Source organism: Ammodytes marinus, assembly GCF_949987685.1.
Source record: "Ammodytes marinus genome assembly, chromosome: 1".
Taxonomy (NCBI): Eukaryota; Metazoa; Chordata; class Actinopteri; order Uranoscopiformes; family Ammodytidae; genus Ammodytes; species Ammodytes marinus.
Window position 1 is genome coordinate 31,022,924 of NC_137230.1, and position 16,096 is coordinate 31,039,019.

Consider the following 16,096-nt stretch of genomic DNA (forward strand, 5'->3'; position numbering starts at 1 on the left):
GAGGTCATGTATTTATATGCGAACGTGTCGGATTAATAATGGTATGATGATGGAAGTAAACTTTGATTTAGTACCATTCAGGGGTGTTCTTGTATGCCTTCTGTGAATCGATTTATCTAAGTTTGTGGGAAATCATACCCAAGCAAAGGTATTAATAATAACTATATAACAAAAGCATTCTTTTCAACGATGGTCTCGTTTGCTGCAACAGGTAATTTATATTCATCAGAGAACATTTGACTGTTGACACATAATCATTTAAAAGTTCCTCAAAGTCTCTTTAAATATAGATTTGCTTGATCTTCTTGAAACAATCAGTCTGATCTTTAATAAAATCCAGAATGTGATTTGGTAGCAGTTGAAGACAACCACACAAGACATTTCCTTCTGGTCTTTAAAACTACAAAAGGAAAACAAAGTGACATGTCCAAGCGATGATTGATGAGCGTGGTATTCTGAGCTCACTGCTGTAGGCCTTATTACCTTGTGCTCTAGCAGGATACAGCTGAGGACCTGCAGACAGGCGTCCACCCCCAGCAGCTCTAGGGGCAGGTGCAGGGGGAAGTCCACCATGGAGAAGCGGGAGTTGTCAGGCAGGGCGAAGGTGAGTGGCCGTTTGAGTTCATGGGGTAGGACCTCCACATCCACACGCCTCTGACCCGCCACTGGTACCGGTGAGCGCAGCAACCGATACACCCAGGACTCTATCTCCCTCAGGTCAGCCAGCAGCTGGCTGCCTTTCTCTTCAACAGACAGCGCTCCAGTGAACACACGCCACATGGTGTCCCTGGGAAGCACGTAAACAAGAGTGTTAATTCTCACTGTATACATCAATATTTCCTTTACATTAAAAAGGTACAACTTGCATAATTACTGATCTTGACAAAGTAATTTTGTCTACAAACGTTCTACAGAATCACTGACTCAACCTTAAATTATTATTTTCATTATATATTCTATTTCATTCATTGTTGATCCATAAAATGTCAAACAAATGTCAAGACGTAATGCCTATCTCATTTATGTGTGACATGTTTCAAGCTACTTCAGTGACAAATTAAGTGACTCTTATAAGCCTCGATATATTTTGAGAAAAAATATTTAAACATGTAAAACATCTAATACTAATATGTCTGTCAGTGTCAACATTCATTTTTGGTACACAAGTGATGAGGCTAAATGATTAACTAATTTCTAGGGCTGGCACGAATTTCATTTCACAGGCTTCGAATATTCGTTGGATTTTCCAAGCGAGTATTCGAATACTCGTTCTAAAAATCACACCATCAAAACCAACATTAATAATCCCAATGTACTCACTGAAACAGAGTGTGTGAGCCGAAACAACAAGCTGCGTGGTCTGATGATGCTTTAATAACTTTCTAACGGTAATAAAGTCGGAGTTCCTTACTTTTCCCTGTCGTAGCGAACAGCTGTTGTTCTGTTCCAAATCAGCTGTCCTCTGTGCCATCGTAACCCTTACAGGAGCTTTTCAATTCATCCCGTAACATGCATCTTTTCGGGGATTTATAAATCCATACGAAGATCCAATATTGAAATTCTTCTGTGTCCATATTATATCCATTATTGACCGCGTATTCCCATGATACAAGCAAGTCACTGTTGATGATGGGCAATAGCAGCCTACAGCTGATATCACCAGTAGCGCTTTGAAAGGTCAGCGGTCAAAGTTAAAATAATTCAATAATATATTATAAATTAACGTCTAATTTGTATTTTACAGTTTTTGTATAACTTGTGTATCTAAATATTATTTGCTAACAATCTGTTGCAGTTTGAGCTACTTTTGCAAAAAATAAAAAATAAATCTGAATACTGAATTGAGCTCCGAATACTAATTTAACAAACGAATACTTGGATATTCGAATAATTCGGGCCAGCCCTACTAATTTCATTGCTGCAAACATCTACAATGAAGCATCTGCAAACACCCACGGAAATCACTAATACGATGAGCAAATGAGATAGAGAACACAGGAGAGGCACTTCAGCAATTGACGAAATATTGATGTGAAAACCCTCCACTCTACAAACACAAGGTGCCATTAAGCCCCTTCAGTGTGCGTGTGTGAGTGTGTGAGTGTGTGTGTGTGTGTGTGTGTGGCAGGGTGGGAGATAAATCATTAGTCCTTTAGAGCCCTCCCACCGACTGCAGCTGCTACCCTAAGGCAGCCCGAGACCTCAATCTGTCAGAGCCTCCCTCGCAGCCATTACGCCAGAGCTCTCTCCTCCTTCTCTGTCATTGCCACACCACATTTTAACAAACAATGTCGGGAAGAAATATTCTCATGGATCTGCTCAGCCTTTGGCTTGAATAGCCATTTCAGGGTCGTCAGAAAAACACACACATCATCTATCTACTGATGATATGTGAATCCAATATGTTCAAAACGTCAAGGTATGAGATAAACTGTGAAGGATTAACATTCCTACAATCCCCTAATGTTATAAAGGGTTAAAATATGCACCGCTTCTACAGCTAGAAATTGATGACTGGAGAAAATATGTGCATCTTGGATGACAAACAATCATACTTCGCCAGAGTGAAGTGACAGCTTAATTATCACTGTGTCAAAATTGCAATCTACTCTGTCTCCCATAGCAACAGAATAACCAGAAAATACTGGGTGCACAGACTAGAAGCACCTTGAGTATGAACAAAGAATTTGGCATTACAACTAAACCTATTTTGTTGTATGTTTCGTACAATGATAATAAAGAATCTTATCTACTCTCATCAGCACCATTGTTGGGTACACCTCTATTATCTTTCTCAGTACTTCAGCTGAACCTGAAATACTAGATGAAATCAATATTTGCTGTAATACAAATCATTCAAAAGAAAACCTTTTAAATCTACAATAGAGCATGTGGCTGCCAATTTTTAACATGAAGGTGGAGTATGATAGCATAAAGGTATTGTGAAAACGAAACAAGATGCAGATGGCCTGCAGACTGCATGGAGTCACAGACAAAGGCTATTGTGTTAATCCAGCATCACAAATATATACACAACAGGTGGACAATGACAGGAGCAGATGGAGAGAGAGAAAGCTAGTAGGCATTGAAGAACACACCAAAAAGCAACAAATGTAAGCGATTTCTGTCTTTTTAAATGTTTTAACTGAAGAAAAACTGTAAAACTGATCCAACTGTTTGAGCAACATCAGCTTGAATGTACTGATGTTATTCAACAGTTTAGAGATGATGAAGACAGTTTATATAGCACAAGCTGGATTTACCTGATGTTCTTGCATAACTAACCAGCATAGGTTAATTATGGGGCTATTGCTTTGAACAAGATGTGATAAACTTTGTACGCATTGAGTCAAAGACTTAAACTGGATGTTTGAAAGGAAATGCCAAGGGTTCATTAAAACAGAGGTTCCATGTAATATGGCGATGTGCCAGTGAAATTATGAGATCCTGTGAACAAAAGTTGACATTTGGCCTACGTGTGGCACAACAAACAGCTCAAAGGCCATGGAGTGTCAAAAGCAATTATTGTTCATCATCTAGCAAGCACTAATGTGCAAATAAATAGCAATCAACCAGATTTAAGTAGGTTAAGAGTATGTTTGTTGTGATTATGGGGCTGAGAAGTTCAATAATACCACATAAAAACCAGATGAGTTATGTGCAGGGGCCACAATAATATAACATCAGTTTTAATGTGGTATCAAACTTCTTTCTTCACTTAAATTGACCTAAATCTGGTACACCAAAGTAATGAATAATAAGCAATAATAGCAACAAATAGGTTTTCAAATCTAAAGCCTCACCTCTGGGTGGCACGAGGAAGCCCAGCTCTTTGAGTTAGCCTCTGACTGCAGCAGTCCACCAGCCTCTTGAGAATATATAAGCATTCCCTGAAGGTGGAGAAGAAGGGGTAGTGGCTGAGTATGCACAGCGAGGTCAGCGTGCTGTTGCGGTTCCTGGCGGCCATCTTAGCAGCGCTGCGTCTGTGCTGCGGGGACTTGCCGGCGTTTTGCTCGGCCCCTGCCTGTCCAGTCTGGTCTCCGGAGGCCGTAGGCGCTGACTCTCCATTGTTAGGTACAGTTAACGTGGAGGGTGGGCCTCCTCCGCTGCCATCAGACCCTTCACTTCCTGTCTCTGCCGCGTGTGCTGCGGACTCTGCGTGAGCGCTCTTGTCCCCGCGGGTACGGTGATGTCCTCCTTTCTGAAAGGAGCGGTAGAAGTTGACGCAGATGCCGTAGCGTGTGGTTCCAGAGTCTTTGTCGGTCAGAGTGAAGACGAAGGAGGAGTCGTCGCGGAGGCTGACCCTGCGCTGGCGTATACTGAGGCAGCCCTCTGGTTGGCAGAAGAACACCACGTCAGGCGGGAGAGGGAAGTCATGGTGGTCCTCCAGAGGGTAGCGGCGCAGAAGCTGAGGAGTCTGGGCCACATTGTCACTGCTTGGTTGCCTGGTATGGGAGATGGAAACATTTGTTTAGTTTATGAAGCGGCAACAGAGGTTATATTGCTGGAGTGGCTGCACACGTCATTAGTTTTATATGGTTTTACAACTCGTACCCGATGTTTCTCCAAATCAAATTTCCCCTTTGTGTATGAACACCGTTTTAAAATTCCATTCGAAAGATTCATTAAATGATGAGATAACTTTTCATAAGGGAGGAATCAAAGCCCTATCACTTGATATTGCAACACAATCAAATCCATGACGAGCATTTTGGAAAATCTGGTCAGGGTAGGTTGAATAAAACTCATCCCATTTCAGAACAAATCTGGCATGGCCCCTAAGCATAACTCTTAAATCCTTAAGTGTTCAAGTAGAGATACACAGTTGCTTACTCCAAACACAGGGGCAGACTGGCCAGTTCTAGAATTTCACTGTGTTCATGTGAATCATCCGTTTCCCCTTGGGCTAATGTGCTTGAAACAATGTGCTACTATTCTTCGTTATGAAAGCAAAACCATGTGGGAGTGTACATTCACATACAGCATTTTATGTTGTAGTTGTGGGTGTTGATGTTGGCTTGTGCTGTGCTATGCAGTATACCTGGCTGGGACATACATTTATTGCGACAAAACCCTGCATTTTTCTGCTGGAACACATAAACAAAACTGTTTATAGCAGCAACACAAGGCATCATAGTAATTAAAGACTTCTTCTTGTCACTAAAAAAAAATATAAAATTCCCTCCCTCGACTAAACTTTCAATTAATTTTCAGAGAAATAAAATAAACATTACCTTGCTCCGACCACCACCAAGTAGTCGAGGAGGCGAGGGCACGGTTTCTTTTTCTCCATCTTGGATTGTGCGCGTCCTGTACGTCACGGCATTCAGGATTTATTTTCCCTCTTGATTCAGTGTTGCCTTTCCATCACAACTGGGAATGTTCAGGTTTAAAGTTGAAACACAGCTCCTTGGGTATCATTGTGGTGGTTCAGTAGAGTCAAACCTTTAAAAGACACAAAAATATTATAATTATATAACATTTTCTGAATAGGAATTAATTAATTTGTAGGTATTTTATAAGTTTATTTGACCACAAATAACCAATAAACTACTGAATTGAGTAACAATGTGGTTGCATTCTAAAGAAATCTGTTCCAATGCATAACACTGACCACCAGCCACATGATATTAGCTTGACGTGCAGGTTGATATGTTGTCCCTGTAAATTAGGGCAACCTCATTGTCTCACGAGTTGAAATAAAGGTCATTAAATTGAATAACCCCTCAAGGAAGTGGCTTTTATTCACAAACTGGAATGGCAGATCAGCAAAGATACACAATGTACTTGCATTGAATTCTGGTTAACTAAGGCTCTTGCCAGTCAAGAAACTGGAAATATTTTCTTCTTCTACAATTGATTTGTAAATAATTTGTAAAATAAATACATCTTTGAAGAAGCCCTTGAACATGACATCAATATTTAACTTGAAATGTGTTTTCTTGGTATCAAACTGTAGTGTAGCCCTGCTGGAAATGTCACTGCAATGACATATCTGTATTTTACATGAAATAAAAGAAATTAACTTTAATATATCAAACTGGCATACAATACTCCCATTGTGTGACCATCATCTCTACCAGACAGAGTACATGGCAGATAACAAGACAAAGCTAGGGAGTACAACAGTTGTAAGACGTGACAAGACTACATTAGTATCTACTGTGTACAGTGTTTTCCCCCAAGCAATAAAAGTATTCCTCCAACAGTGAACTAAAAAAATGCATGGTAATTTGTGTAAATTCCTATAAGTAATGTTTTGGCATTCATTTTTCTGTTATGACATATGTGTTTGCTGGTTGTTTGTGTTGGAGGATAAGGCCCTAATAAGTGGAGGTTTGCTGATTTAAGTAGCTTAAAGGCCTTTGTGGAATAAGCACCCTTCATTGCTTGAACTATGGCCCTTACAGAACTTTGACTGACTAGTTAATAGCAGGAAACTCAACCAGCACCTCTACATATTGCTATTCCCCTTTAAGTTTATACTTCTTCCTGCGTGCTTCCTAAACATGCTTTTTATTTTATCTGCTTATTTTTTAACTTTTTATTTATTTTTTAGTGGTATTTTTGATATTTCTTAAATACATTTATTAATTAATTCATTCATTCATTCATTCATTCTTCTTCTCCATTCATTCCTGGAGCCACTAAGAGCTCCATTCCAGACAGTAGGGATGCAACAAGATACTGTTTATCAAATTATAAACATTTCAGGGCTAAATCATTTTACAAATGGGTATAAATAAATAGATATGTGAAACAGTCCAAAATAGCTTTACCAACAACACAGGTGCTTTATCATCTCTAAGGAACAAAGCTCTGGTAGTTGTCCTGTAAATAGTAAGATGTGAATGCATAAGCAGCAAACCAATTAAAAAAACAAACAAACCAAAAGGGAGAGGTTGGGGATTATGCTAGGCTGAACCCTTAACAGATTAATGCTGATAATTTTACAGGAAAACATTTCACAGATATTTCATCTTATGCTAGTAGCTGCAATGTGATACATTACTTATGCACAATGAGCTTGCTTGCCATTCCTCCCCGTCACATACACACACACACACACACACACACACACACACACACACACACACACACACACACACACACACACACACACACACACACACACACACACACACACACACACACACACACACACACACACACACACACACACACACACACACACACACACACACACACACACACACACACACACACACACACACACACACACACACACACACACACACACACACACACACACACAAACACAAAAGGAGGTTGGGTATCAGGATGAAACTAAACTCGTTTCATTTACATCTATCAGTTACAGTAACTAAAGTTAATACCATTGTGTTTAAAGTCTAGTCTTTTCTGAGAAGTGGTTGTCGTTCACTATATCGCACTACACATAAAACAATTGATCGTCCTTCCCAACACGACAGGATGCCCTACAAAAACGAAATCAAGCTTAATCGGGGCTGATATCGTGTAGTCTGACACCGGACACAACGATATAAATAGCCTCAAAAGGGCAACAATGCAAACATTTTCATGACAAGGAACTACAATGAGAGGGAATTTTTTTTTTTAACTGTGTCTCTTTCAGATTTCAACCCGATTGGTAATTGATGTTAGAAAATGGCATCTGTACAAAAAAGTTCCTGCCATTTCATTCTAAGGTACAACATCAAAACTGCTAAGTGGGATGTGTTGAAACATTTCTGAAAGGACAAGCCCAAATACGCAACTACATCATATCCGGTGACAAAGAAAATACAGTAGCAGGAGTGTCATGCCATGGTCAACAGCATTTACTCCAATGCAACTTTCAGAAACTCCACCCTGAAACACAAACACTGTACCCAAGAGCAGTATTCCCTGTCTTTTAAAGGCTGTTATCACTGTACTGATAAGCTAATGGAGCTTTAATTTAGGCAGAGGTTCATATACACGCCATACCACATGGTTTTATGTGGGGGAAAAGGACTAGACCGTGCTTTCTACTTGAAGATGTGTCATAAGTTTAGAATAAGTTTTAATAATTTAGATAAGACAGAAGTCTGCATTGGCCTAAATCTAGATTTTTATTTGCTTATTTTTGAATTTAATTAATTCAAGGAGCCACTAAAAAGCCAATAAGAATTACGATTTATAATTATCTTGACATAAAAAAAAGTAATAAATAATGAATAATCTATTTTTTCACAGGTGTATGTTTCAGTGCTGTAATGTGAAATGCTTCTAAATGTAGGTCTATCGGACATTGTTGTCCAGTTGCAGTGTCACGTTTCCATTATGGTGTCAATGTCTGTTGGGCAGATTTCAGAGGCAGCTCATCTAAAAAAAGCTCAACAGATATTGTGGTTTGGTAAACTCTCAATGTTTTTTGGAGTTTCATTTTCAATTACTGACTTGCCAAAAGTCAGTTACAGCTTCAACTGTACACATTATAAAGAGATAATTGACCCATAAAAAGCCTCTTGTTAAAAAAAAAGAAGCCACCTTACACAAAATGGTTTGTTTATATTGTTGAAAATGATAACAGCAGAAATAAAGAGACTGTGTTATTGTTATCTACATTGATTATTTGGTACAAATAAGCTGCATGCAAGTCATGAAGGCACATCACAGGCTATCATCAGCCTGTGAGTGACTCAGCTCTGGCAAACGGACACTAGGGGTGACTTAATCATAGAGGGCTTTCAGATGCATTATGGGTCTAATTATCTCTTAATAAGCCCAATCGGAGTAGAGGAGCCATTCACAGAGGGACATAAGCCAAATCTGAAGTAGACTAATCTAGAGGGAGCATGATGGTAAAATGGTGAAAATTCAATTAATTACCACACAGATCCCAAATAGGAAATGCTAAAAACACTATCAGTGTCACTGACACATTTATATCAAAACATTGCTACCTAAGTTACTGGATACCATCGTACCATGTTTCTGAAGAATTTAAGCAGGTCACACACGCAATAGTGTATGATGTGTGCAGTGCCATAAGAAGAAACGGTTGCAACAGCACTGCATAGTGGGCTGAAACATGTTTTGTTGAGTAAGCCCTTATCACATTTTGTAAAATTATTCAAATAAGGTGCAGGCGTGATAGTCTCCTCGCTTCTTAATTTCAATGGACAAGTAGACCAAAGTTAACTGTCACTTAACTTTATGAGTTTTATCTGCATTGAGAGATTAGTAAAAATACAAACCCTTTTGTTGAAACAATACATTTTCAAAACAAGTTCTTTACACAATCCTATTTCTAAATACATGGCACAACTCTGATGCTGTTGGAGAGTCGTAAAAATGTGAACCTTCCTCACAGCAATGACAAGTGACAAAGGAGGAAAATAATTTCAACAGTGATGTCTAGGCATATGCAGAATACAGATGTAACCCTTTTTATCAGCCAAAACCATCAAGACCAGACAATGAATCAAGTCAACGTGCCCGTCTCGCGAGTATGTCTGCTTCCTGGTGCAAGGCCAAAATGGCTATATCATTGAAGCAGCAGAGCTGGAGGCAGAGTCATCCTGCACAAAGACACAGAACCACCACAACATTATTTTTAGATAAGGATGGAAGGACGACACCACTTCACTCATGTATTAAATGAGTGAACCTGGTTTTGAACCTTGTTTCGCTGCCTAAAAAAAATTATATTAAATAAAAATAAATAAAAAGAGATAAACGAAACCACAACAACAAGTGTAAACTTCAAAGCAAAATCATGATTTAGGTTAGTAATAGACAGACCTAGTCAGAGTGTTCTGCAGGCAGCACCACTCACTCACTCACTCACTGGTTATATAAGAGAGGAGATGGAGATGATTCACAGGCTTCCAACATGGACAGCATTTGTTGCCAGACACAGTGAACTAACAGCAAACACTGATTAAATTCAGTTTAAGCGAGGATGCGTACACACAGGTTTCTAGACCTTGTCCAGTCTGTAATCCCCATTGTTGATGCACATAACTAAAGCACATACAGTTTTCCCTTGTCTGTTGTTTGTACAATAGGAAATGTATTTATATGTTTTGAAAAAAGGTCCATTCACTCCTACGGATCCCCTCTTCATGACTTGTAACAGTGGTAGTTGGGTAGGTAAGTAGCTCCTTAGCTATGGAAAAAAAAATTGTTTTCTCTTGAGTGACATAAAAGGAACTCAGCTTAATGTGTTGTATGTAACAACAATGACCTTGTCATTTAAAAGGCTACTGTACTAAAATAGGTTCGCATTTCTGTACATTTTTGTTTACAGTGTCACCCTTGTTTAAAAAATAAATAAAATTATAAAACAGTACATTTGTCTAAAAATGGATTGCATTATAAAGATCACACCGGATATCTTGACCCACAGCTGGGTAACTGCAGTGCATGGTAGGGGACATGTTTGTTCCTTGTAAACATGTGTCATTGTTAATCGTGCTGGGGCTTTGACATCCAACATGAATCTTACTTCAGGATTAATAAAACTGACATGATCTCGTCTTCATAAGTAATAAATATGAAACAAGTCTGCAACATCTATGGCTGCCTACTACACTCTATCTGATCATTTGGAAAATACCTGATTTAAAATATATATGGTGTAGCATCTATTAAAATACATATTAAAATACAGAATGTTTTAGGATATTTACCACCAGAATGGCAAATTAATTATGTCTACAGTGCCTTGTTTCTCAACCTTCTGATTTTTACCCCAAATGTCATTGTCATTCAATCTATTTAGCGTTAAACCTAGCTACTTCTTCATCTCATCAGTGGTGTCGTGTCGGATGCTGTTTTTTAAATGCAAAACGATGTGATGACTTTCAATGACACGCGATGCCAAGGGAGTGGGTGTAGTTACGGACAAATCCCACATGCGCTACCGTTGGTTACGAGGTGAATTTTACTACCTAACAGGATAATTGGAGATTACAGTAACGACATACTGAGGAGAGGATAACATTATAAGCACTGTAATAAGGCACTACCAACGCCTACTGTGTTGTCCATATATTATATTATATTTTATTATATAATATAATACAATATTTTGAATTCAAGTATATTGTATGATATAATAAATGACAAGCTGTCAGGCCCTTGCTCTGCATCCTTTCACCTCCACACTGCTAGTTTCATGGTTACCTACGTCACGGATGGATTATTAGCTATCGAGCTAAACTAGCTAGCTGCTAACAGTAGCTTGACCAATTTTTTTCTCATAAATAGTGACATTTCAAACATGACAAAACAGTGGCGAAATCAAAACAAACGTGAGAACATACTGCAACCAGCCAATGGGGTGGTTTTGGTAAAACACACATTGAGTGAAGGACATGCTCACCTGCTAACATTAGCCAGTTAGCCGCTAACCGTACGCCCCGGAGCCAGCTGCTGATGACGGCCCGGGTGGAGAGCTCCGTGCTCGGTCACAGAATGAGGGAGGAAGCGGTGTCCGTCTCTATACAGCCTTGTTTTCACCTAGGTTACAATCTATCATTAGGGTACGTCGAAAGACTGAAAATGCTTGCTAGTTCTTGTGGCTGGTTCACAGCATAATAAAATTATGCGAGAGTGTGGTGTCCGCCTCCCTGCTCGGTCAGTTACAACCTGCCTTCACAACATCCTCCTCATCATCCACCGTCAGAAGGGAGTTCCGCATACTGAGAGCCAGCCAGCCAGAGCTAACGGAAGCGAGCGACAGACAAGCCCTCACGAAAAACAGCTGCCTACAGGGACTAACGTTCTGGCTGTGGTGTTGGTTGTAGTAAACTCAATCAATATTAACTGCTGGTTGCGGTATTTAATGGTCTTTTCTGTCGCCTGACAGTGCCGAGCAAAGCTTTTTTGAGCACCTGAGAGCTACCCCCACGGTCCCACCACCCCAGAACTGTGAATTTATGACTGATCAAATGACTGGAAGGAAAATAAGCTCTGGCCAAATTAAATATCAATACTACCTTTTATTATTATTATTATTTATTAACACTTCTATTCACTTAAGACACTGTAAGACACATTTGGTAAAGGGTCTATGATCTTATTCATGCAAAACTATAGCTCCTATTTTGTAAATAGACAATATAGCACATTTCTCTCTTAGATTATCTTATTGTAGGCTAAACTTTAATTATTGTAACTTATATTATTTAGGTTTATGTTCATTCTATGTTCAATGAGTGCATGGTCTGACCACAGCAAATTCCTTAGAGCAATTCCTATATTCCTGGCTGGCAGTGGCAATAACACCGATTATGACATAAATGACCTGATTCATACATCAAACATGTCACCAGTAAAAAAGAGTCTGATTCCAAACATATATCACCACTACAGCATAGCTTTAATTTAAAAGGCTACTGTACTAAAATAGGTTCGCATTTCTGTACATTTTTGTTTACAGTGTCACCCTTTGAAGGCATTAATTAAATGAGATCAGAGTTGACAAGTACATACAGTCCCCTCCATAAGTATCGGAACAGTGAGGCCAATTCCTTTATTTTTGCTGTAGACTGGAAACATTTGGGTTCGACACCAAAATATGAATATGAGACAATAGATCAACATTTAAGCTTTCATTTCCAGGTATTTACATCTGGATCTGATACACAACTGAGAAGATAGCATTTTTTGTAAAGGAACACCACATTTTTAGTTGAGCAAAAGTATTGGAACAGATAGACTTAAAGTAAATTAAAGTGAATAAGACTTAATATTTTGTTGCAAATCCTTCACTTGCAATAACTGCATCAAGCCTGTGACCCATTGACATAACAAAACTTTTGCATTCTTCTTTTGTGATGATTTTCCAGGCCTTTACCGCAGCCTCATTCAGTTGCTGTTTGTTTTGGGGGGTTACACCCTTCGGTCTCCTCTTTAGCAGGTAGAAATGCATGCTCTATAGGGTTTAAGTCTGGAGATTGACTTGGCCAGTCTAAAACTTATTTCTTGCCCCTGATGAACTCCTTTGTTGTTTTTGCAGTTTTTTAGGGTCAATACCTTGCTGCATGATGAAGGATTTTCCAATCAGTTCGGTTGCATATTTCTTTAAATTGGCAAACAGAATGTTTCTGTAGACTTCTAAGTTAATTTTGCTGCTGTCATCATGTGTTACTGTGTTGTTGTCAAGATGAACCTTTACCAAAGTGATGGAAAGGCTAAAGTTTGGAGAAAGAAAGGATCTGCTCATGACCCCAAGCATACAAGCTCATCTGTGAAACACGGTGGAGGCAATGTCATGGCTTAGGCTTGCATGGCTTCTTCTCGGATGGGCTCATTAATCTTCATTGATGATGTAACACATGATGGCAACAGCTAAATGAACTCAGAAGTTTACACAAACATTTTGTCTGCCAAAGAAAGATGCAACCAAACTGATTGGAAGATCCTTCATAATGCAGCAAGATAATGACCCAAAACACACTGCAAAAAAAACAAAGGAGTTAATCAGGGTCAATAAATGGAAGGTTTTAGACTGGTCAAGTCAATCTCCAGACCTAAACCCTAAAGAGCAAGCACTTTACCTGCTAAAGAGGAGACTGAAGAGAGTAAACAAACTGCAACTGAATAAGGCTGCGGTGAAAGCCTGGAAAAGCATCAAAAAGGAGGATTCAAAAGTTTTGTGATGTCAATGGGTCACAGGCTTGATGCAGTTGTTGCAAGTGAAGGCTTTGCAACAAAATATTAAGTCTTATTCACTTTAATTTATTTTAAGTCTATCTGTTCCAATACTTTTGCTCACCTAAAAATGTGGTGTTCCTTTACAAATAATGCTATCTTCTCAGTTGTGTATCAGATCCAGATGTGAATACCTGGAAATGAAAGCTGTAATGTTGACCTTATTGTCTCATATTCATATGTTGGTGTCAAACCCAAATGTTTCCAGTCTACAGCAAAAATAAAGGAATTGGCCTCACTGTTCCGATACTTATGGAGGGGACTGTATGTACATTAAAGTTAAGCTTGATACCTATAGCATTACCATGACATTCACCATTAATCAAAGATTTAAGAGCTAACAACATATGCATTCTGCTCATTAGTACAGCACACTATGAAAACATCTATCCATAAATTGCCAGAGAATTCAACTTGGGCTTGGTTGGGCCAAGAAAGTTTTGCATAGCCAACTGAAAAAACACTGGTAGGCTATATAGTTTGAAAAAAGCCGCACACTCCCACACCTGTTTTTAATATCCATCCATCTGTCTGAGAGAAAACCATAAAATACATTACCAAAGGGTTAGAAGGATGTAAGAAATTCAATAACAAAAACATGCTTCAATTATCTCAACTTTTGAGAGGGAAGGCAAATAGCTGGACACAATCCTCACAGCCAGCAAAATGCCAGGACATCATTGATTTTTGTCTTTTTGTGTTCCTGCTGAATGAGCTGTGCCTGAGGAAATTTTGCTTTTATACTTTAAGCGCTATGGATATCATGTTTGACATTCAATTCAGGCAACTTTCAGATAAGCAATGCAACACAATGCAGCTAGAGATGGGGATTACACTTTTAACTCTTCAACAGAACTGGAGTGCACAGAAAACAAACATCTGGTGCTGCTGGGGAGAGGAAGAAAACACTTTATGTTGCTGTGATGATTCTCCAGGCTCAAGAACACACTCTACCACTGTTAAAGGTTCAGTAAGCGGAATGGTCAGTTTAGCTAACTTCCTGTCACTGACTGCAGTTAGCAGTCCGCTCCCTCGTCCCCACATTAATGCACTGCGGTCTTCAACAGTGAGTTATCTAGCACCTTCTCAGATAAGTAAGTGTGATAATAAAAAAAAATAAAAAAAACATGATAAAAACCATCAAAACAGATTGTGGGAAGGATTTTTACCTGCTCCGCCATTGTAGGCGCATACATTCACCCATAGACATTATAATGTCTATGCATTCACCCGTCTGTTGCTCTGCACGTGCACCGGCAGTGAGACGGGTGTTGGTTTGTAGCCTTCTCTCTTGTGATTGGATATTCATTTCGGGATCCCCGATTACATGCAGAGCAGCAGTGATCACTATGTAAGTGATCACTGTATGAATAAAGAGCGATGTAACACTTATATTAACATAAATAAATCGCTTACTTCACCTTTAATACAATGAATAATGCGGAAGGGGAAAAACATCCATTTGTTTGTAGTAATTCCAACAACCAATAGGTGGAGCTAGCTGCATTTTGTCCATTTACATTCTCTTTAATCAGTCATATCTCTCGGGTTATAGGTGAAAGATGCAAATGCAGAAAGTAAATTATGGTCCACCGCTAAAATTAGTAATTTAATTAACAAAATCAATTTTTTGTCATAGAACTGAATTGAATTACAAATACAGCCTCATGATTTAACTTTCCAATTCATGGTTTTACCGTTATTTTGAGCGGTATAAGTATTGTAATATTTTCTTCACTGAAGGCATTTTAACATGTCCAAGTAGGAAAAGAAGAGGTGTAGGCTACATAATCTCATTAATGATGGCCAAATCCCATTTAGCTGCTTGTGCATGTTGGCTCACTGTATACATGGCAAACGGCAAGCCACTTAAATATAACGAAGCCATCCATCACTATTGGTCAAAAATGTCTGTGCCGTCAAAAGGTCTTAAAATACACAATGGATCATTGATTTAAACAAAAAGCATGAATCAATTAAAAAAAAACAGTCCCACTGCAATTGTAGCATTGAAAGTCATATTATTAAAACATAATTTCCATCATCAAGTGCTTTTGGAAAACATTGCCTGAATTGGATAAGATCAAAACGCTGCCTGTTTGTTATCATAATTATTAGTTTGAGTTACTGTATGTGTTCTTGTGTTACTGTGAAGAATAAATATCCCATCTTAGCTGTAACATGTTAGCCAATAAATGCAATTGTATTAATTAAAAACATAAGCAATTCTAGCTGAAAATGGTAGAAGGCACTTCAATTAATTATCTGTTGTGTTGACTTGTGTCTCATAGTATTGAAAAGCTAAAATAGCAAACTACATTTATGGTTATGGAAGTCTAACACAGAGAGAATAAAATTCACAATTATTCTTTTTCTTTGACAATCCTTTATCATCTGTTTACGCATT

The 16,096-nt window shown here is 38.7% G+C and overlaps 1 protein-coding gene across 4 annotated transcripts in view; it reads right to left on the minus strand.

Moving 5' to 3' along the window:
• Positions 1-11,627, minus strand: part of madd (MAP-kinase activating death domain) — a 46,434-nt gene extending 34,807 nt beyond the window's left edge. For all 4 annotated transcript variants that reach the window (XM_080027426.1, XM_080027427.1, XM_080027428.1 and 1 more), the window contains exons 1-4: positions 11,357-11,627; positions 5,235-5,445; positions 3,804-4,445; positions 484-787 (exon numbers count right to left, since the gene is read on the minus strand). In XM_080027426.1, the coding sequence (XP_079883552.1) occupies positions 484-787; positions 3,804-4,445; positions 5,235-5,293 (1,005 nt within the window). In that variant the 5' untranslated portion in view covers positions 5,294-5,445; positions 11,357-11,627. The remainder of the gene's footprint in view (positions 1-483; positions 788-3,803; positions 4,446-5,234; positions 5,446-11,356) is intronic.
• Between the last annotated feature and the right edge of the window lie 4,469 nt (positions 11,628-16,096).